This window comes from Phodopus roborovskii, unplaced genomic scaffold, assembly GCF_943737965.1.
Source record: "Phodopus roborovskii unplaced genomic scaffold, PHOROB, whole genome shotgun sequence".
NCBI lineage: Eukaryota > Metazoa > Chordata > Mammalia > Rodentia > Cricetidae > Phodopus > Phodopus roborovskii.
In genome coordinates this window covers 4,183,703-4,207,517 of record NW_026126588.1, presented here as the reverse complement: position 1 = coordinate 4,207,517, position 23,815 = coordinate 4,183,703, and the positions used below count along the sequence as shown (strand labels likewise).

Below are 23,815 nucleotides of genomic sequence, written 5' to 3'. Positions count from 1 at the left end.
CACAAGCAGCTCAGGAAAGTACACCCAATTCAGAAGAGTGGATTACAGAATCAAGTGCAAGGCTGGAGAGGTGGCTTGGTGGATAGAGCACTTACCAGACTAAAGACCTGAGTTCAAATCTCAAGAACCCATGTGAAAGCAGGGCACAATGGTGCGCACCTACATTCCTGGCGCTTTACAGCAAAATGGACCATAGACACGGGAGAAGCTTCAGGAGGCCACGAGGCAGCACAAACAGGAAAGACCCTATCTGAAACAAGGCTGAAGGTGGGGACCGACACCTGAGGTTGCCCTGTAACTTCCACAGGAGCCCTATGGCCGACCTGCATTCACATGAGTATTCTCTCCTCTCTTTCTCTCTCCTCTCTCTCTCTCTCAAAGGAGGAGGAGGAAAGAAGGAAAGAGGGAGGGAGGGTACAAACCAAGACACAGACACATGACACTTGGGTTCTCCTCTGAGAAAACAATTCAGCAAGCAGTGTTGCCTGCCGCCCAGCAGCTGCAGCCTTGAGCTAAAAGGAGCAGTGAACCGTGTGGCCAGCCAGCCTTTCTTTCTCAGCTCAACTCTGTCCAATGGCTTCACATCTCCACCAGCTTTTAAACCCATGGAGGGTTCTGGTTCGGGGTAGCAAAATCTACCTACTCCCTCACTCCTGTCCTCCCACGTGACCACGAAGTCCCTGAGGGTGATTTTGGGATCAGGTCTCTCCAGATCCGTGTTAAATGAACTTTAGTGTCAGCAAGAAATGCTTTTTGTTTCTCCCAGTAGGAGAAAAAGGAACCAACTTCACAACCCACTACCTTTGGTCCCTGGAACACACAGCTCAAATAAACCCCAATCTTTCTGCCAAGTGGGCCATTCTCACCCGAAATCCTAAATTCCTCATAATGGATCTTCTCTGGTTATTAATAGTGATTTTTTGGATCACATGGCAGATCCGTTCCTCTTTGGGGTCATATTTTTCTCAATTAAAGGTTCTAATGGCCAGTGAAGCAAGACAAATTACCCTCATCATTTATGTCTACAAACCCCTGTGATTCTGAGCCTCAGAACCGTAATGGGAAACAGAAATCGGGCCTTTGATTTTAACACAGAAAGGTGGTGTTCTGCTGCCTGTCCTCAGCACACAAAAGGGTTGCTAAGACTGATGGGATCTGCAGAGACGCCCTTTCCAGTCCTGTCTCCAGGAACCCATTCTACCCAACAATTCCCCCAGCCAATGAGTTCTCCCTTCTATCTCACCCAAAATCCTTCATGCACCAGTTAAATGATCTGCTCTTCTTTCCCCCACCCCCCAGGAACAAAACAGCTGGCCACCATACAGAGCTTAATAAGTCTCATAATTTCGAAGTCTGTTATTAAGTCATTTTTCAGTCTCCTCTTCTAAATAATCCCAAGTCTTTCAACTTATCCTCATAGGTTCAATTTTACAACCCTTTAATCATCGCCAGGGCTCTTCACTGAACATTCTTTAGTATTCCACGTTGCTCTTATGTTCCAAAATCCAGTTCACCTTTGGAATGATTCGGGATTCATTGTCCAGAAAAGCCCAGAGTCTTTATGTGTTACACGCAGTCCAAGGAGAATTTGCTCCAACAGGTAACAGGCTGCTCTGTCTGGTTTCTTTTTGAGATGCCCACTCCACATGCTGCTAGTATTCTAACCAAGTGCCAGATACAGGTGAGCTAACCCCCACTCTACCAGCAACGGCTCCCTCTTCCTCAAGCAGAGTTCCTCAAGGTCTTGCTTAGCACACGTTCCCTGCCAAGTTCAGTCTTGCGATCCTCCACAGAAAACTCAGAATCCAGCTAAAAGTGGTGCAATGCGTTGTCACTTGCACGCATGAAGCCTTCACTCCCAGAGAAGCAGAGACCTGCTAGGAACACTAGGTGGGTAACCCGAAGCCAATGGAGGAAAGGTTCAGGGCATCCCTGTATTTTTCCTCAAATCACACCCCACCAGCCATACACACAGCTTTGGTGTGTGTGATTCCTACCTACTCTTCATCAAGGTTCCTCCTTCTCAACCTTTAGGCCCGTCTATCAAAATCAGCTGTTCAGTTCTGATATTGATGATGATAAGGCTTTGCACACAACATACACTCTGCCCCAAAGAAGTCCCTTCCACAGCTTGTCAAGCTGGATTCTCCTCATCCTTCAGGTTTGGTACCCAGTGTCACCTCCTCAAAGAGCCTTCCCTTGGGCCATTCTAAAACAAGGTCCTTCCTGTCTCCACTGGTCACTGTTTTCTGGGTTTTTTGTTTGTTTGTTTTGTTTTTGTTTTTGTTTTTTGTTACTTAGAGAAATTTTCTTTGCCTCCTTTATCACAGTTTGCAGACAGACGTGGTAATAAGTAAATCTTCTTTTTCTTACTTCTTGCCTGTCTCTGTCACAGAAATTAGACTCTTCGGAGATGCTGCTACTGCTTCTGAGTGTTGGGACCCTAGGCATGCAGCACTACAAACAAGTTTGTGCAGTGCCAGGGAATTGAACCTATGGCTTTGCACATGCCAGGCTAACACTCACTCTACCAACTGAGCTACAACCCCAGACCCTGTGGTCATCCTTCTCTTCGTTTGACTGTGTTCCTGGTAGCTGGCTAACATGTTAGCATCAGCTCAAAAAATGATTAGTCAGTGAGAAACTCTTCCCACTCCAACCCATGTATAGATTTTAAATCTGTAGTGCCTGTAGCGATCACACACACACACACACACGGCTGGCTATAACATAGTGAGGGTGTGTTGTTAGTGGTGGGACAGGTTAGGGCAAGCGAAGAGCCTCCTCAGACCATATAGTCTCACCCCATCCAGGGAAGACCAGCCTTTGCTATCACAGAGGTAGCCATGATCTGTAAACCCTGCCGGACCTGCCGCCTTATAGCAAAGGACTGTCTCTTCCAGCTTTCATCTCCTTTCTGCTTCCACGCAATTGCTCTGCCCTGCAGAGTCCCACGTCGCCTGGTTCCACTACGTCACTGAGGTGCTCACACTACTAGCTCAGGAAGATACCTGGGGCGATGCATACCTCGGCATTAGTAGCACACTATTTTCTTTTAGGAGCGAGCAGTCCTCAGGTAGCCCAGCATGACCTCAAACTCTCTATGTAACAGAGACTAACGTTGAATTCCAATCCTGCTACTTCTGTCTCCCAAGTCCTGGGATTATATTCACAAACCACCACACCTGGTGTCTGCAGTGCGGGGGAGAGGGGGATTGAACCCAGGGCCTTGTGCATACTGGGCAATTAAGCGCTATGCCGACTGACATACATCTACAGCCCCAATAATCGTTTATTTCTTCTTTTTGACTGTTTAAAATTTGTTTTATTACTTTATTGCACAGATGTTTATGCCTGCATGGATGACTGTATACAACTCTTGTGCCTGTGCCTGAGGAAGCCAGAAGACGGTGCTTGGCTCCCCTGGAACTGGACTTACAGATAGTTCTAAGCCGGGAATCAAACCCAGGTCTTCTGGAAGAGCAGCCAGTGCGCTTAAGCACTGAGCCATCTCTCTGGCCCAGTCTTCAGATGTTAATTCTCTAATGATTTATTTTTTATTTTTATTTATTTATTTTTTTTTTGCCACACATGTACTTATCTACATTTTCTTTGTGTAATCATTTAAAGGTTAGTATGGCTTCAAGTACTAACTTTATTTCAGTTATTGTTAGTCAACTTCTACAACTCATTAGCTTCATCTCACAAAATGCAAGGCTTTTAGATACTACATAAGCACCCCAAGTGAATACAGGGCTTGCTAAATACGCACAGAGACACATGCACATACAATGTCACACTTCTGTGTGCTCCCTTACCGCTTAGACTTCTACTCTATTTGGCAAGGCTATGGTCTACTCAGGCTTGCTTCTCAGAGCACCTTACTTCTCGATAGTGACCAAGAATGCACTGGGCTCAGCACCAGAAGTTTCCACATTTTCAATGGCAAAGGCATCAGAGAGTTCTCATGGTGAATAACTGAACAGGAAGAGACCTGGGATCCTTGCCCAGCCCTATAAATCATCTGCTGACTTGCAGGGTGACACGGGGAAAATTAGCTTTCAGGTGCCCCTGCCTCAGTTTCCCCTGCTGCAAAATGCCCAATGCTTCCATGCCAGGGCTGTGAAGACAATCGATGAGGTAACGTCTCAGCGTTTGGAAGTCCTTGGCAGAAAGGCGCTACATAATTAGTATTTGGTATTCACTCTGCCCTTTATGTGTGCCAAGTACTTTATGATCATTCCTCGGGAGTTACTCCCAGCTACTGTGAAGTTGCCTTCATGCCTAGTTCCATTTAAAGAATGGAGAAGTAGAACCAGAGAAACGTTTAGAGATGCGCTTAGGGTCCCAAAGATGGTTTCAAGGTTTTAAAAGAAAGGCCTTCCACATCTTCCTCACCCTTTCACCACAGGCAAAGCCACACCTTCCATCTGAACCAACCCAACAGGACACTTCCCTGTTGAGAGACTCGGAAGCTATCTTTGGGGTACAATGCATAACCACTTGCCTTTTCAGGTTGGACTGAACTGTGAAACCGAAACCAGCATGCTAGAATTAGAAGCCCAGGTTCACCCTTCTTGGCTTATGCATCTGTGTTTCTCCTCACTTTCTGTTCAACTGTCTGTACTGTCTGTATTGGGTACCTTGATTGTTGCTCTTACTACTATTCCTTTCCAAGCCCAAGGAAGCATTGAGAATGGTGTGTGCTTTTTTTTTGGGGGGTTTTCGAGACAGGGTTCTTCTGTATTGCTTTGGAGTCTGTCCCGGAACTCACTCTTGTAGACCAAGCTGGCCTGGAACTCACAGAGATCCGCCTGCCTCTGCCTCCCCAGTGCTGGGATTAAAGGCATGCACCACCAACGCCCAACAGTGTATGTAATCTCGAGCTTCCTTCCACCTGATCAAAAAAGATGCTAGCATATTTATACCTCAAGTGTAATTCATGAATATTAACTTCAAGAAAGCAAGAGTGAAAAAGATGGACATACATATAGCAGAGAGAGCATAGACAGATCAAGGGTTAACAGGAAGGTAGGAAATACCAGAATGCTACCAAGTCAGCTGACCTGGTCCCCACCTGCCACTTCCTGCTTCCAGTAAGAGGTGCACCAATCTACCAGGCAACCACTCCACCCACCTTGCCCAAAGACAGCTCACCTTGGATCGTGGCCACTTGTCTTTCATAAAACGTGTCCTTCAGGCCATATGTTTACTTTCTGACCTCTCTTCTTTTGACCCACTTACATGTAACAGACAAATCTTTTGGTTCTGAAGCTATACAGTCCTTAAAATGACCAAAAGCATAAAGCCTGAGCACTTGATGGTGGTACTCAGCTGGGTCCGTGACTAGATGACATTTGAGGCTCAGGTGTGATGATGGAGCTCTTTACCATAAGTTCGAGTAAAACATTCCATAGCAACTGATGGTCTAGCCAGGCAAAATTAAAGAAGCAGAGGATTTGCTTTCTCTCCCTTGCTTTGTCTCCTCTTAGGAAATATTCTTTCCATGTCCTCCTTATGCACTGATAGGCTCTACAGAGCTTTTCCTCAAATGTGCATCTGCCTCACATCCCACTCAATCTCTACCCCAGCTAGTAAGGGCCCAAGGGTCCTTACTCAGAGGACACCAAGAGTGTGGGTCTCAAACATCTGTAGCAGACTCAAGCCGGTGCCTTCACAGCCCCTTCTTTCCTTTGCAGGAGCCACAGCACCAGGTGGCTGACATTTCAGGAACAAAACCCGACCACTCACTATCAATAGTTTTCACCCAAGGAAAAACTGAAAGACCTAGATCGAGAGAAAGGAAACCAAGGCCAGAATGGTGGGTAAATATATCAATAAACGTCATGGGTAATGCAAGATAGGTATGAACGGATTAAAAATGCTGATGACTAATCCGGAAAGTCTGAAATATGGGTAAACTAAAATATTACACATTAGGGGAGAGAAGAAAACTGCAGTTTAGAGGAGGCAGGCTCTTTCACAAGGACAGACATGTGGTTAATTTTATTAAGATGAATAGGAGTGTTAAGCTAGTAAGAATAATCAGTAAAAGAACAGGAAAGCATAGAATGTTTCTCCTCCATGGAGGGGAAGGAAAGCTACATGTAATTAGAATAAGACTAGACAAGGAAAATTCCACGACAGGAAGTCTTTGCCAAAAGGGTGAGTTTAAAATATAGGCGCCCCCCCCCAACAAAAGAAAAGACTCTTACCCTAAAACTGCAACAACAAAAATACACTCCTGTTTGATGTACCAAACATGGACAGTACACCACGCAACCAACTGTGAGAGCCAGTGCTCAGCTAACTGCACTGCTTAAAGGGTGTCCACAGTCTCCAAGGTGGGCAAAGACTCATGGCCCCCATACTTTGGTTCACTGGTGACTTTCTACTTCTTATGTTCCAAGACCTTGATGAGTAGAAGTCAGCCAGTGATTCCCCCTTTCTCTCCTACAATCTGCTTGCACAGAAGGACCCTATTACATTATCTTTGCCTGTGAATATAAAGCCAGGTTGCCTTTTCTGGAGACATGAGTTGAAGCCTCAAATCTTCAGTTTTAATGGAAAGGCTTTCATCTCACTAGGAAATAGATTTGAAGCACCAGTGAACATGCAAACAGTGGAGAAATTTCCAGAAGCATTTGCTACATGGGCTCTACATTCCAAATAACCTCTTATTCTTACCATGGCTTATAAGATTGTATTAATATTTAAGAACTAAATGGCTCATGTTCTCTTCCTTTCCTGAGTCATTTGAAAGTCACAAACAATGACTGTGCCATCAGTTGCCTAAAATGAAACTGGAACTTGAATTTTATGTGGAAGAAAAACCGGGATTCAGTTGACACCAGAAATGCCATCCTATAAAAATCCTAGTTAGGGAAAATTTTGACCACAAGAAGTAAAACAATGATTTTCCCCCTCTTTATTTGTACGTATGAATTATTCTACCCCAATCCACTTGTCCTTGGATAGAATACTGCATGACACAAAACAGAAGCAAGAAATCTTTCTGTGATCTATCACCAATTGTCTCTCAACAGAAGAAAAAGTCATTTTTTTTTTCCAGAAACAAATAAGAAGAACCCTCCCCCATAAAAAGATATCAATCTATGTTTTTTTTTTTTTTTTGAGTCCCTAGCACTATTTTAAGACTGAATCATTTCTGACCTGCACTGGGACACAAAGTGCTGACACATTTGGATGGAGCCTGAGTGTGGATTCAGAACACAAGTATCATTTGAAAGTCTGCCATGCTATATTTAGTTAGAAATAAATACATCAACCGGGATGTACACATGTGGAAAATGGGCCACTATGGCATAGGCTGCTGCTCCTGTTGATACGAGTCCCCGGCGATGAGAAAGCACATGGAGAACATGGAAGCCAGAGGAGTGCACAGGAGGGACACGAGCGTGTTTTAACGGCTGCGATAATTTGCCATGAAAGGATGTTAAGGCCATGGCTCCTTGCTGCAGCATGCCATGCGCTCCTGAATTAAATTACTGCCATGCAGTCTGCTAGCAAAGGAATGTGTAAACAGGCCATATAGCCTTGCATCAGATCCACAGACTGTTGCACAACGCAAAATGCCTCCTCTCGATGTGTCATTTCCTTCTTGGCCACCTTCCCAGCTCCTGACAGTCAGTCAACAACAGAAAAAAAGTACTGAAAGAGATTTAAAACTGCTCTTCTAGAGAGCACATTCCTCCACATTCTACCAAATACCAAAGCCAACCTCCACCAGCATGGCTTTCCTTACAGAAGTGGGGGCAGGGCCTGGGTTTCTTCCTGCATTACTACAATTTTTAAATAATGTTTACATAGAAGGGACAGAAGGATTGGCATCTACAACAATGAAGCTGCTGCATATATATATATGCAAGCCTGTAAAGATCAAAATATGGCATTTGCCTGTAATCTCTCTTCCTTGGGCACTTCAGAAAACAGTAACCAGTCGGGGTGAAAATCTACCAGTCAAATGTTTAGGACCCAAAAGCCTGACACGCAAACATGAAGGCCTGAGCTCAGATCCCCGGGGCCCACATTAAAGGGTGAGCATCACAGTGCATGCCTATGACCCCATAGCTGAGGAGGAAGAGACAGGAAGACCCTAGAGGTCTGTCAGATAGTCATTCCAGGTCAGCCAGTAAGTGTAGGTTCACACAGACACACATGCACACACATACATCAGTGTGCACACGCGCGAGCACACACACACACACACACACACACACACACACACACACGAGTGGACACACAGAAGTTAAGAACTTTTTGTTGATGTTTCTCAAGAACTAAACATCAGGGCCATGGCGGCCCAAAGCCTATGAAAGTTTTCTCAAAGTATCTTCATGGACAACAGGAATGTGGATATAGGAAGTGTACCTAGAAATATCAAATAACCGTAAAGTTTTCCTACTCTCCATCCATAAAACACAGCTTACCCGTCCCCTACCTTTATTCATGTGTGACCAGGTTCTAAATATTCATCTACCATTGCTAAACAAGCAAAAGCCATGACCAGCCATCATAGAAAGCTCAAGGGAGATACAAAGTAATGGGAGAAAAAAAAAAATGAGCTACCCCAGATGTTATCTGGAAGGAGGAAGAGAAAATGTCAAGCTCTCCATCCTCCGCACTCTGCACAGGGCTGGGAAACAGCCCCAGAACTAACTCTCCGGAATAGCAGAACAGAGCAATGAGATGCTACTTGACTGTAGTGAGGTAGCATGCTGCCACTAGACATGTCTCAAGGACGTGGACGAAGGGCTGGAGAGATGGCTCAGCAGTTAAGAACACCCATTGCTCCTGTAGAGGACCATGCTTGGGTTTTCAAGCACCCACACTGGGAGGCTCACAGCCAGACTCCAGCTCCAGAAGATCCAGCATCCTTTTCTGGTCTCTTCAAATGCCCACACCCATGTATGCATGCCCAGTCACAGACATGCACATAAATAAAAATAAATCTTAAAAAAAGAAGAAGAACACAGAAGAATAATGCCTTTTTGGAGAATTTTGAATGTGTTTATGAATTGAGGACCAGGGGGAAATGGTAAAAATCTGGAAATATTTTGTATGTGGGACCCAGGTCACAAGCTGTGCCAACCAGAGTACTAAGCACCCTGTGTTTCCTTACAACCTCTTAGACACTGAAGAGCTGAGCAGAGATGCTGCTGCTTCCATGTGTGGGGAAGGCAGAGGCTTCTCCATCTTCTCAACATATGGGGGGGGGGTGTTGCAGGTGGCTGACCACAGTGAAATACTGCATAGTCGTGGACATTTTTAACCTCTCTTTTAGAGCAAATGGTTTACTTCCTGGAAGTTCAGCACACAAAAGCATGTAAAGGTTCACTCATACGTGTCATATGTTATATGTCATAATGCTCTAAACTGGATGACATAAGCTACGAGATCTTCAGGCTTGGCTCTCTTTGGAGTCATCAGATATTCCTGCTGCAAGGTAGGTACTGTTACCCAGCAAGGCTTGTAGCATCTTCTTTTCCCTCCTGTGGATACTGCTGCGGCTCCCTTTGATATTGGTCTGCTGATACACATCAGCACCATAAGCTGTGCCTGTAGCATGGAGTCTCTCTGGGGAAGTTTAAATTGCCCCAAGAGTTATTCAAAAGGGATCTTTCAGACTATGACACCTTGAAAGCAATTCTATCCCCCCCCCCAACACACACACACCTTGCTGCAGGATGTTCGAAGCGAATCACACTTGTAAGCCTATTTCACTGGTGGTCAGTAGACCACTCAACTGCCACTCAAGCCTTTGCCTTTATGTGAACACATCCTCTTCCATCCAGGTAACACCATGCAGGCTCTGGAAGCCTCTATTCTTCGCCTGAGTGGGTCCTGAACTGCCATGCGGGATGTCAGTCACAGCTGGTGAGAACTTCTGGAGAGGCCCTAGAGCCCCACAGAGGGGAGGGAGACCCTTTTTACCAGGGCCCCTGCCAAAGTTCTAGACACATGAATGAAACTATTGTGGACTGTCCAGTATTGGTCATCATTTGACTACGGTCACATGTCACACCATAAACAAGAGCATAAGAAAAACTCTCCAGATAAATTCTTATCAGCTCGTGGAATAACAAGAAATGCTTATTAAAAAATAGCTATTGTCCTCGCCTGGGGGTCATTTCTGAAGATGCAAAATGATGAATAACAAGATTCTAACTATAGTGGCGTATCTGTCCATGCTCATCGGTTAACAATATCAATTTCCATCAGTCCCCCTTCCCTAACTCAGAATCACTCCTAGAGAACATGGCATTGCTAACTAAGCTTCACCTCCCTGAAGAAATTCTTTACATCAGAGTGGAGTTGGAGCCAAGGGCATAAGTGGACCAGAGGATCCTAATAGGAAATGATGTGTAAAAGAGTTAGAAATCCAAACTCATTACTGTGGCTGCCGATGCTGTACTGGCTTCTCCTGCTGGCCAACAGACGGCACGTGCTCTTCAAAGCTAACTCGCCAACAGAAGGTCAAAATGCCATGCCTCAGTTCAAGACTTACAAATTTGGGATCTTAAGTATGCTGTCATGTCTTAGAATGATAAGCTGGGCCAAGGAAGGAAAAGGCATTTTGCAAAGAACGTGCGCCTTTCCCATGTTTACGCTGCTTAAGATGAAGGTGCTAGTAAGTCATGGGCTGTGTTGCTTTAAAGGGAAGTTTTATAACTGAGATGAATCACGGCTGCAGAAGATCAAAGTTGGAAAACATCAATGATGCCATGGGGTACTTTTTAATCTTGTAATGAGTGATGATCATGTGCTCTTATGAAGTGTGTCCAAACTGCCAACGCCAGATGTGTATATTAAGAAAGGGAGTTGTTTGTGATGCATGCGACAGTCCTGGCTCAGCTGCCAGAGACAAAAAAAAAATCATGGAAGGATGAACCTTTCAGTGTTGACTGAGAAGCAAGTCATGGAAGATGTGTCTCAGAGTAGGACTGGGGCGTCACACAGCACACTGCCTGCCAGTTCTGCACAGGTCTTCCTAGGCAGCGTGATATAAATATCTGCTCAAAACGCAATTTATGACAAGGATTAGTGTCATTTACTATTGTGCAAAAATCAATAAAGCTTTATTCAGGGGAGAAAACAGCACAGTAGAGAGCAGATTACATAGCACCTGTTTCCTGGACACACACATCAAAGTCTGCACAGGTTCTGACAGTATAGCAATAGCTGACATTTAATGAGCACTTACTACATGACTGCTACCACCCTACCTAGTTTACATATCATGTATCACTTAGCATTCTTACAGAAACTGATAGGAAAGATAGTCTTTTCAATAGTCTTTAAGCAATGAGAAAAACACAGCAAAGAACAGTTAGGTATCTGTCTGTCTGCAGATACCTGAGGAGTGCAGGTTGGGATTTCAGACCAAGCAGTGTGACAGACCCAACCAGTGAACTGATAATGTGTCCTAATCCAGTCATCTGGGCCCCCGGAAACAATGGCTTCAGTACACACATAGGTCTTTAAGGGAAGGGCAAGGAATCCCACTGCTAAACAGCAACGATAGAGCCAAGTCCTCTACTCCCAATCAAGTAACAAACAGAAGTATGTAACGGTGATCACAGCTGCTTCAGGAATCACGATTGGTAGGAAGAATGGTTAAATCAATTGTATTAACTTTCTTTTTCTCGCTGTGGAGGGAAGCCTTTTACTAAAACCTCTCTCTGTTGAAGGTTGATCAAATAAGCCACTTGGAAATCTAGAGCATGGGTGGAAAAGTATAATTTGTGGGCCACATCTGGTCCACCCCTTGTTTTTATAAAGCTTATGGGTTTTAAAAGGATATCCTTATTATTATTTATGTGTATGTAGGTGTCTGCATGAGTTTATGTGTACCATGTGAATGCAAGGGCTTACAGAAACCAGAAGGGTTCAAGTCTTCTGAAACTATAGTTACAGGCAGTTGTGAGTCACCTAATATGAATGTTGAGAACCAGGGTTTTCTACAAGAGCAGTTAGCACTCTTAATTGATGAGCCATCTCTCTGGCCCTGTAAATAACGTTTTATTTAAATACAGCTGTGGCTAGTTGTTTGCGTATTGGCTTAGACTGCCTTTGCAGTAAAATGGCTAAGTTGAATCCTTGTGACACAGATGAATCCTTATGACAGATGACCAAGTGCAAGGTACAAGGATCGAACCCAGGAGTGTCCAAGCTGAAGTGTAACTAGTTACTGACACCAGATGCATTCCTACATCCAGGCAAGTAACCATACAGTGGCGGGAAAACATCATCACATTTTCAGATGGTTTATGTTTTATAAGAAACGCTAGCCAGTCATGGTGGTGCATGCCTTTAATCCCAGCACTTGGGAGACAGAGGCAGGTTGATCTCTGTGAATTCTAGGCCAACCTGGTCTACAAAGTGAGTCTGGACTGCTACACAGGGAAACCCTGTCTCATAGAACCTGGGGGGGGGGACACTACGGGCAGTCTTGAACTACTGGGTCTGTTTCTGCTTCCTGCCCTCCCTCAGCACACCCAAAGCACTTGTCTGTCTTCACAGGCCAGTAGATATATCAGCTAATTCATGCTGCTCCCTGCCCCAATCTCTTTGAAATGAGAAACTTGCATCCACGCTTTCCCAAAGCTGCAAGCCTGCTCACCCTTCACCATCTCTTTTAAATGGGGCTTCTCCTCTAACTGCCAACTGAGGAACACCCATCTCCACTATAAATACACACACACACACACACACACACACACACACACACACACACACACTCAGACACACACAGCAGCAGCAGCAGCTTCTCTGTGCTCTGGGATGAGCAGGAACCATGTTTCGAAGGCAAATATCAGTGGCGTTGAATAAATATTAAAAGGCTATTGTACCCGCCTTATGCACCAAGGAAAAGAAATTGCCTCTTCCGCAACTGGAGGGCTCGTCAGGGAAATGGCTAGACGACCGTCTTGCCTCAAAAGGAAAGCAACCCCATTTATGGCAATCCAGAAAAGACCAGCAAAGTCCTGGCCAGCCAAGGCATCTTTGCTCTGTTATCTTCACCTGTGCTGCATAACTTCTGACCCTTGAGACTTAAGATTTGGGGGCTCTCACGCATGCCACACATGAACCAAACCACTTAATAGGACATTCCCAAACTGAGCAGAGCCAGCACTGACCCAACAGTAGAAATATGGAAGAAGACGATACACATGAAAGGAGGGGAAAGCAAACCTGGAAGGCTGCTTTTGGGAGCAGGAAGCCTTTCTCAGCAGGACAGAAGGGACAAGAGCTACTGTATGAGCCCATTGCTAAAAGATCTGAAGTAGGACTAGGACGAGAGGCTTTGCCTCTCTAGCCCTCCTCTCTTACTCCAGGGAAAGGGAAGAGCCCATCCTCACTGAGTGGGGCATCATCTTAGAACTCCTGTCTGCTTCCCACCCCATCATAAGCCAGATATAACTTCCTACAAGCAATGCCTCGGACTCTGAAATACTCAGCCAGCAAAGGCAGAGCTGCCTATGATATTTATATCATATTATATGGCGCAGAACTCTTCACACTTCAACTTCAAATAAGCTTTACTCTGTAAATGTATCTTAATGCTGCTGACAAGCTTGCTCAAATCATGGTGGGTGGCAGGGGCATGGGGAAAGCCAGTGAGAACTGCCACAGATTCAGGAAAAGAATCAATATTGGCCCAGACAAAGTACACTTACTACCTTCAACTGGCTACCGAATAGGCAGACAAAGAAACCAACCTGAACTTAAACCTAGTTAGTCTCTTTGTTAAAAGGAACTATCTAGAACACTTACTAGAAAATGACCATACAACAGTGTTGTAACAATGAAGCAAGTTATCATTTGCAAATAAAGTCTTTGTAATTAAGCCTTGTGCTCTTTTTAAAGGGAACTGAGTGGGCGAGCTGAAACGCATTCTTGGGCCATGGGAAACACACACAAATGCTTTTTGACTACGTTTAAGATTTTTAAGTTTATAATTTGCTTCCTCAGCCTCATGGGTCCCTTCGGCCCTGCCCACCCGGAAGATGATGGATATGCAGAGTTTCTTAGGTAAAAGTAACCATGAAAAGCTATCCATTTGTTCCCCAAAGTTATGAAGCCTCCAGCAATTCTGTGAGAAAGGGTTCCCTGTAATTTTGTTTGCTACTAACTGTAAAGTTCTATTAACAGTTCTTCCCTAAAACATATACAGTGAAAGTGGTACTGAGTCCTTCAGAATAAATTCTTCACAAACTCCCTGAGCATTTTCAATAAAAAGGCAAGTACTTACTTCTTGGCTCCCGGGGACCGTCCACTGTCACTTTAATAGCTCTGTGATAAGTAGCCACTTGGGGAGGATTTGTGAAGACCGTAATGGTCAAGGTGAAACTCTTGCCTGCAGATGGAAGAAGGAAAAACTCAGTGACTATAAATGGGTGGATATCAATGACCCTACAATAATGTATGCAGATATCCAAATTTCACTGAAGCATCTCTGAGGGACTGGCCAATCAGGAATCCTTTCTCTGAGCCCGGAACCCACTTAGGAACACTCCTAAGCTTGTTCCTGACTAAGATCCCTGTCTTTCCTGAGGTTCTATGCAAGAAGCCTCCAACACCTCCCCCTATCCCCACCCCAATAATCTCCTGAGTAGTGAGAACAAAACCCCGGGGCCAGGCATCTCTGCTTTTCCACTTTCTCCAACATCAGGAACACAACCCTGAGTGAGGGCTGACAATTTCAGAAGTCTTTATTTAGGATCAGGTCATGGCCGCTTGAGAGAACAATAGTAAATTATTATTGGTGGTGTTATTTACATCACATGGCCTTAACATTGCATCTGCTTAAGTGAACAGCATTAAGATGAAAGAGGAAAGCTGTGTGCGAATCATTTCAACGGGAGCACATGTCTCCTGTCCCTGCTTTAATGCATCAGGGGACAGTTATCTCCTCCCCAGCTCACGCCTCCTCTAACATAGCTAAATCCTGAAGGAATGCCCTATAGTAACTTTTTTTTTTTTTTTTTTTGCTAAACAGCATGAAGCTTTACTTTTTGAAGAGATTTTTCTGCTATGATATAGTCCTTCTGATGCTTCACACTGATGCGCTAAAAGTGATGAATAGTGGTGTGGGGGCAGGGAAGAGTGTGGTAACAGATCTGAATGTCTGCTTTCTCCAGAAGATACTGGTCTCTGTTCTCCAGGCTCACTGACAGTTGTAATCAGTTAGATTTGCAATGGTTAGTCATGTCAGATAGTCAAAACTGCAAACTGTTACAACACAGGAAAAGGTGGGCGTGAAACAGTGACTCAATAAAACATGAGCAGGCCGCGCCGGAGTGGAGTGCTCGGCGGGCGTCTGCCCGGGAAGCAGATAAAGAGCTCCTTTTGTTTTGCTTTGTTTTTTTGGTCAGATCCCCCCCCCCCCTTCTACTGAAAGCTGGGAGTACTAAATCAAAACACAAATCTTAGACAATATGTAGCAATGTGAAGTTTAATGCAATCTTTTCATAGCTTAATATGGAACAGGTTATGCGCCCGGCTTAATAGAGAACAGGTCTTTGGCTGTCAAGTCTACTGAATGGCTTTTCTTTTCAAACCAGACCATGTAAGTTCCTAAAATCTGGTTAAGAAACACATCATTTGTTACTGTGTGTGGATAGTCTTATGACTCTTGACTGCTTTTCCATAGCTAAGGGGGTTAAGAAGGAAAGACAAGGCGGGAATGTGGGAAGGGATAGAATTAAGACATATTGATTAGAAACTCATGAAATTCCAGCCACATCAACCACATTATCTCATTTAACCATCCCCAGTTAGAGTCATCACCCCAACTCACAAATGATTCGGAATCCTTAGCCCAGAGAAGCTCAGTAATTTACCCAAGGTCATGCAATTAATAAACGAGGAAAATCAAGAATTACACTCAAACTTTTCTGACCTTAAAATAAATATTCTAGGGTACAGATGTAATTGGGAGATGGAGATAGGTAGCATGTATAAGGCCCTGGGTTCAATTCCCCCATACAGAGAAGAACGAAGAAAGGGAAAGAAGGGGGTAAATGAAGAGAGAGGGAGGTTGGGAGGGGAAGGGAGGGGAGGGAGGGGGAGAGATAAGTGGGAGGAAGGAAGAGGAAATAAAAGAGGTTTTTCCTATTTTATTTCAGAAGGTGAAAAAGAAATAGGTAACTTATTTCTAGGTGTGTCCCAATTAACTCCCTGTGCCCAGGAAATAATAAATATAAATGGAGTAACATAAGAGATGAAATTGTCTATTTTAAAGTATTACTGATATACCACATCATATTTACTACATATGAGATATTACGTGGAATTAAGTAATTTAATTCAGTACAGGACCAAGGTTTATTGTAAACATTAACATTGGTCAGAAGACTAAGACAGCCAGGAGTCTAAACTAGTCCCAGAAAACTCAAAGTCAACAGAAATGGAGATCAAAAAGTTGAGTAGGAGGCCCAGATTAAGAACTCAAAACAATGGCCGAGTCTCTGGATTCGAAGTTAATTTGCATTCAGACATTTTAAAACAGCAGTCAGGGTGACATCAGTGGTCCACAGACTCAGAATTCCATTTCTAATAGTGGCCATGGCTGAAAGACAGATTCCTTGATGCTAATATTAATACATCAAGAATGCCTGTGGTTTGCTTTTCCTTAGTGTCTCTACTTGACCTGCTAGTGAAAATGTTTGTGAACATATAATGACAGGTTTGGAGGGGGCTGTTTCTATTTTGAACCTTTACAGCCTGCTTGGAGAAAGAGTCATCTTTGCTCCTTTCAAAGTCAGAGAAACACACTTCATATAGGGAAAGGACCTGGTATGAAATCCACCCTTCAAGCCCCGAGCATCAAAACACCAAGAGCTCAGCCAGTCCTTCCCCTGTAAAAACTTCACTAGGACTGCAGAGTTGGCCCAGAGGTTAAGAGCACTTGTTGCTCTCGCAGAAGCCACATGGAGGCTCACCACTTCCTCAGGCACCAAGCATGCATGTGGTACACAGACATACATGCAGTCAAAGCACTCATACACACAAAATAAAGCTAATCTAAAAAAGTACTAGTGAAAAAATAAATAAATAAAATCTTAAAAAAGAAAAAGGCAAATCTCCTTTAAAAAGAGGTAGGGTTGCAGAAGTTGTCATCTTCCAGAGTTGACTCCCAAGTTTCCAACAGTGCTTTTATAATAAAAGCAAAAGCAGAAAATGCTCTTTTTGCTTCTGATTAGCCCCTGTTTGCAATGTGGAAGAAACTTCCAGAAACTCTGACCTGACTCACTAATTAGTTCATCTTGTAATAATGCATTTCCTGAGTCAAATGTTTATGTGGGCATTCGTGATTTCCTTAAGTTAAAACAAAAAGTTTTCCAAATTCCACTTTCCAAAGGAGATCAGTGGTGCATGGATCCAGACTACAACTTTTTACATAATTTTATGTGCATGGGTGTTTTGCCTGCAGGTATGTCTGTCCACCACGTGCATGCCTGATGTCATTGAAGGTTAAAATAGGGCATTGGATCCCCCCTGGATTCAATGTCTAGAACTAGAGTGACAGACAGTTGTGAATGGCATGTGGATACTAGGAATCAAACCCACACTGGTCCTCTTGAAGAGTAGCAAATGCTCTTAGCTCCAGGCCATCTCTCCAGGCTGCAGGATTACATTCTTAACAGTGGCCCCAAGAGCTGTGGTGGAAAGTTTCCAACTATAGGTAATCCACTAATATAAGACTAGCAATGCTACTTAAAACAAATCTTACTTGGGCTGGGAAGGTGGCTCAGTTTAAAAAAACAAAAAAAAAAAAAATCTTAATTCAGATTCTCAACATTCATGTAAAAAAAATAATAAATAAATAAAGACACGGCAATGTGTGCCTGTAACCCCAGCACTGAAGGACAAAGTTCACATAGGCACAGGTACCAAGCACACACATGTGCAAACATATTCATAACCCAACCCCCCACCCCCCCCACCCCACCCCCCGACACACAGAATCCAAATCCTACTGAGGCAAAGCTAGTCATATCATCCATAGTTTCATCTAGGAACTAGTTCTGTGACACTGCCCAAGGTCATATTATTTCTTAGACACATAAAGGACTGTCACTGAAAGACAATTCCAACTTGGCCTCAGAGGCTGCCAGGAAAAGCCAGACTGTAAAAAGGATTGTGTTCTACAACGACAAAACACCACGTTCTATGCACTGTAAATGCTTTAAAGGGCTTGTAAATTAAAAGCAGCATGCTTGATGTCAAAAGAGAGGAAGCACACCAAAGGAGGAGGATGAGGAAGAGGAGGAGGAGGAACGGTCAAAGCCAGGTTAAACACTTCAGTGTAAAATGTTAAGGAGAAAAAGGAACAGATAATTAAAACATAACTGCATGCAGGTTCCTCGGATGCTGAACTTTATCTCTGGGCATTTTTGAATGCTGAGTTCTGCAATGATCTAGGAAGCAAAAGCTAATGGAAACATGGATGCTTTGAAAATATAGGGCCTGATTTTCAACCTCAGAGAGTCTTTGTTTCCAAAAGTGAAAAGGTTAATATTTATGGAACTTGGCTTGTTTTGTTTTTGTTTTTTTAAACACTATCAACACCACCTTTTGTGAAGTTTCAAGAGAAAATCCATCACCACAGCAACAGAGATAAAGATGTGTGAGAATCTAAGAGGCTGGAGACAGTCTTGTAAAAAGCAGGTCAGGCTTGAGGGTTTCCTGCCACTGAAAACCTGACTCATTTTCATCCAGAGCCGTCTCTTACTGATGCACTCTGGCTTTTCTCTCTCTCCATTTTAGCTTAATCGTATTGCTTCCTCTCATTCAAAGTAACATAGCAATATAAAATCTATTATTAGTGATAAATCAATTTCTCTCTCTCCACCCACTCCCCCCCCAACCCCAAGTCTCGAAGACAAGTCTGGACCAATTTCTCCATCCTGCCTCTGGCAGCAGACTGGAGCACTTCAGATCCTCCACCACGTCCCAGCTGCTTCAAAGGAAAAATCCTACTTTCTTCAGTTAAGATCATAAGAAATATAGGGGGAGGGGGTCAGCTCTGTTTGGACATAATTACACTTCATCAAAAGAGGCTTCCTTCATCTTCCATGCGTGAAAAGTCTGCAAGCAGTTAAGTCTGTCTTTTTTTTTTTTTTTAATATAAAAATTGCTATTTGGGAAACCAGCCAAAACTCAGAAAGCCAATATAGTAAAACAGCACACACCCTTTGTTTCCTTTTGAAGTTTCTTAAACAAATATGTTGAGGGTTTACAAAGTACACTATCACTCACTCCACCTTAGTTTCTAGTCAAATTGATCAGGAAAAAAAAAAAGTGATTTAGCAATGTATATAATGCAAAAGTGCAATAAATGGAAGACAAGTTTGGATGTGTAAAATAAAATTAAGAGTAGCAGTCCATCCTTTAAATATTAAAATTCACTGCTCTGGCCAAAGTAACATAAGAAGAAAGATGCAATTTAGAGGATCCAGGAACATCATGTTTACAGTCAGAGTATACAGGTACTTTATTATGTTTACTTCTTGTTTTCGGGAGGAAAAGGGAGAAACTTAACTGTATTGTGACTCTGCAAAAGAAACTAAGAAACACATGAAGACACAAAGAAAGTAGATCAGCTGCTAAAGTGAAGCTGTGTCTTCTCGTCCTTCTAACGAAGGCGCACAGAGCCTGTTACAGACACAAACCCTTTAGTGTGGTCCTCTCAGAGGCTCTGCACCTCGTTTCCGTTCAAACCTTTCAGTGACAGCATCTCATTAGCATGCATTCTTTTTTCTTTTCTTTTCCTTTTTTTTTTTTTTTCTTTAAGTTAAAAAGTACAGCTTCTTGGCCCCATTCCTAGAAAGTAACTAAAACTACTCATCGGAAACAGTCTTGCTTAAATTTCCCTTATCAAGCTTTTACAATGGTAATAATTTGACATATGACCCCGAACTAGAGAGTAATTATTAGACATGGTTTAGAATGGGTGTTTCTCATTTCCGGACTCAAACCTGCTGCAGTGAATACACACACAAAGTTCATGGTCTCGCTTCATGTCGGTTCTAAAGTGCTCCTACTGTTTTTTCTCTTCTTAATGTGATACTTAAAATTGAAGTATTAAAGCCAATAAATTCAATGAACGTAATACTTCTGACAGGTGAATAACCAGTAGCAGTCTCTCTGGAGAATAAGTAAATAAAAAAACAAAATATTGATTTCCTCAGAGACTCCATCAAAAAGGAATTCCACTTCCAAACCAGCAATGGCATCCTTAAAAGGCTTACTTCCTGTTTTGTGACTCCTCCAATATCTTAATGTGGATTCAGATGGAGCCGCTGAGACCCTAATCAGTTATCTAGGTAATCTTATAATCATTTTAACATAATATTCAAACAAAAGGCCTTGAGCCAGGCTTGGTGGCCTTTAACCCAGCACTCTAGAAGATGAAGCAGGCAGATCTCTGTGAGTTTGAAGCCAGCCTGGTCTACATAGAAAGTTCCAGGCCTTTCAGGGTTACATAGTGAGACCATATAAAAAGAAATAAATAATCAAACAAACAAACAAAAAAAACCACCAAAAAGAGCCTAAACGATGATTTTAAAAGATTCTTCTTACAAGACTAATTGAAATCATTCAGAAGTGACATCGACAATGGAAGACAGTAGGCTAGCTGTCCCCATTTCAACTCAGAGTAAAGCTGGTACTGTAGGAAATGTTTCCAAAGCAATCACTTTCCTTTTCCCATTGACTTTCAGTCTACTCAAGTCATGTGACCCCTCACAATTCAGAACCTGATGCTCCAAACATTCTTTTCCCTACTGTACACACTAACACACCCCCATGAAATTAGGAGCAAGTTCTTCTGAAAACATGGTTTAACTCTTCAATATCATAAAACAAATGAAAAAGGCCTAAATACTCAGGAAAACACTCAAGGGCATCTGGATTTATTTAAACAACCCCTCTGTGGTTCTGTTTCAGTGAAAAGATGCTGAGTTGCATACAGACAAGTCCACACTGCAGCGGAGAGCCTAACTGCATCCCCAGTCCCTATTAAATACCAGAGACTTACCTCGTCCACTTCGGCCCACGAATCTCAGATCGTTGAACCTTGCTACTTGGTTTTTCATAACAGCAGAGGCATTCCGGAGCTCCGCTGAATAATTCTCGTCGTTCCCTGCCATGACAGTAACCACAGTCCCATCTGGCACCTCTCCGAGGGCTACCACCTACACAAAACAGGAAATCCAGAAGGAACGGTGGCACATCAGAAACCCTTAAGGACTGAGAACACGCGCTCACTCTAAAGGATGTCTTACCGGGACCCAGTGCTGTGGTCCCGTGATGGCTGACCAGAAGGGAAGCGTCTGTATTTGGGTTATGACACCACTTCAAACACACTGATGTTTCGGGGTCCACCCATTTTGAAGGCAAACTAAATTTTCCTTTATTTATTATGCAGTTCTTCACAAATATATGCACATTTTTATTAAATCCCCATGCTAGACTGTCTGCAGGAATTATACTTCAGAAAGAAAGCTGATGCCCCATCTGCAGATCGTACCATACAGATTAAGGTGTCAACTGTCTACAGCCCCCCCCCCCAGCCCTGAGGTGTGGTCCCAAGTCAGACATAAGCTAAAAACGGAAGAGTGGTTAGGGGTTCCAGAGATAGCTCAGTGGGTAAAGTGCTTGCTTTGGAAGCGTGAGGACTCTAGTTCAGATCCCATGCAGGAAGGCAACCTTTATATGCAATCACTGCTAGGAGGTAGAAAACAGGCCAACCAGCCATCTTGGCCTAATTTGCAAGCTCCAGGTTCCCTGAGAGGCCCTGTCCCAAAATCTGAGGTGCGGGGGAGAGATGGCTCTCTGATTAAACACTTTCTACCAACTTGAGTTCCGTTCCTGGGACCTGGAACATGATAAGCGAGAAGAAATGCGGACCTCCAAATGCTCATGCATGTCTGAGTGTGCATACAGACATACATAAATGCAACTTAAAACCGAGGTGGAGAGCGATTGAGGAAGACAATGCCAATGTCAACCTCTGGCCTCAATATGCAGTCTGACAGCACATGCACAAGTGTGAGTATGTGTGTACATAAGCAATCACAGAGTTCCCGATGGGCTCTCTGGAAAAGGACTTTTCAGGTGAAACTCAGAGTTCCCGCCTAAAACACTGGCTACAGAGCAGATGGATGACGGGTGTCTTACAATTACTCTCCCTACACAGGGCTAAATGGTCATCTTTTAACAACACTGGGAATACATGCTGCATGCCTTCTCTGCTGTGGGGCCCAGGGAAGATAGTCAAAGCTATCAGACCAATAAAATCTAGGTACAGAGTAAAGGCCTCACAAGGCAGAAAATGAGTAGCACAATCAAGGTATGTACCCTGGGCTGGGGAGATAGTTTGGTTGGGAAAGTGCTTGCCTTGCAAACACACACGTGGCCCAGAGTTTGATCACTAGAGGAAACATAAAAAGCCAGGTGTTATGGCATATGCTTTGTAATCCCAGCTCTGGGGAAGCAGAAAAAAGGAAAATTAGGGTAGGTCAGCCATCCCACCCCGAAACAACAAGTTCTAGAACCCACAGGGAAAGCCAAAAATAAAAAGCTCCAAAAAAAAAAAAGAAAAGAAAAGAAGAAGACACCTCGTGTTGAACTCTGACCTCCAAACGCACGCGCGCGCGCGCGCGCGCGCACACACACACATTATACCTGCACATAAGTAAGCACACACCCACACCCACAACCTCACTTTACTTCACCTGCCAGGTTGGAATGCCACATTTGCCCCCATGGTCTCCAACAGTTAATCTGAAGCTCATCAGTTCAGGCAAGGTACAGGATAACCTGGCTCTGAGGCATAGGAGGAGGTGTTTGAGGAGTATTTTGTTTTTAAAGGGAGCCAGAAAGATGGCTGAGCGGGTAAGAGGCCGGATAACACCCAGTCAGACTCACTTCATCCTAAGTCTGATGCGTACCTGGGGTTAGCACCAAACCTTGCTGAGGCAATGCTGGCCGTGGGGAACTTTCCCTGTCATAAAGCATTCTGTTCTCAGGCCACTACCAAGCCCCTGATCCTCCGTGGCAGCCCCTCCCTCTCCAGTAACTCCCAGGACCCCCTGCACAGCCCATTGCCCTTCCTTCTTCAAGGGTTGAGAAATCTGTGGGCGAGGGCTCCAGCACAATGGCCATTCTGACCATTTGTCTGTCGAGCAAACACCCCACTTTATCTTTTCCCATGCTCATTTGTCAAAAATTCCATACAACGAACAGATATCCCCAAGCATAGTGGGTTTGTATCCTCCTTCAAGTGTATTTCTTGACCGATGGCAAACAGGTAATATATTTTAGGACTGCATTTGTCCCCATCTGTGACCCCATTATAGCCTCTCTCCCAGCCAGGAAACCAGTCAAATAAAATAAAACCTTGTCAAGATTTTTGCCACTTTTATTTGACTCTTAGGCTGTTCCCTGGTTTCTTCAGCTTGGTACCTTGTTGAGTTCAAAACCAAAGAGTTTAAACTCATATTCCCAGAGTCCCACTGGGTCTAGTTACCTCATTTTTACATCATATAGATTGATGAGTAATACCTTTTGTTTTTTACTAAATTAGCCCAAAGTTTAAAGAATGGCCTTCATTTCATCTGGTTTGTTTAAATACCACATTCCCAAAACTCCTGGCATATTAGGAGGTGTTCGATGAGTATTTTTTTTTTAAATAGAAGCCAGAAAGATGGTTCAGTGGGTCGGGTGCTTTATGTGCAAGCATGGGGGGCTGAATTCAAATCCTTAGAGCCCAGGGTTGACGTGT

The 23,815-nt window shown here is 43.7% G+C and overlaps 1 protein-coding gene across 6 annotated transcripts in view; it reads right to left on the bottom strand.

Moving 5' to 3' along the window:
- The window catches only part of Runx2 (RUNX family transcription factor 2), a 306,421-nt gene that overhangs the window by 198,743 nt on the left and 83,863 nt on the right, over positions 1–23,815 (bottom strand). For all 6 annotated transcript variants that reach the window (XR_007835781.1, XM_051204222.1, XM_051204227.1 and 3 more), the window contains exons 4-5: positions 21,068–21,224; positions 14,276–14,380 (exon numbers count right to left, since the gene is read on the bottom strand). Coding sequence is in view for 5 of the 6 variants with exons in the window: in XM_051204222.1 (XP_051060179.1) it covers positions 14,276–14,380; positions 21,068–21,224 (262 nt within the window). In the remaining variant the exon portion in view is untranslated. The remainder of the gene's footprint in view (positions 1–14,275; positions 14,381–21,067; positions 21,225–23,815) is intronic.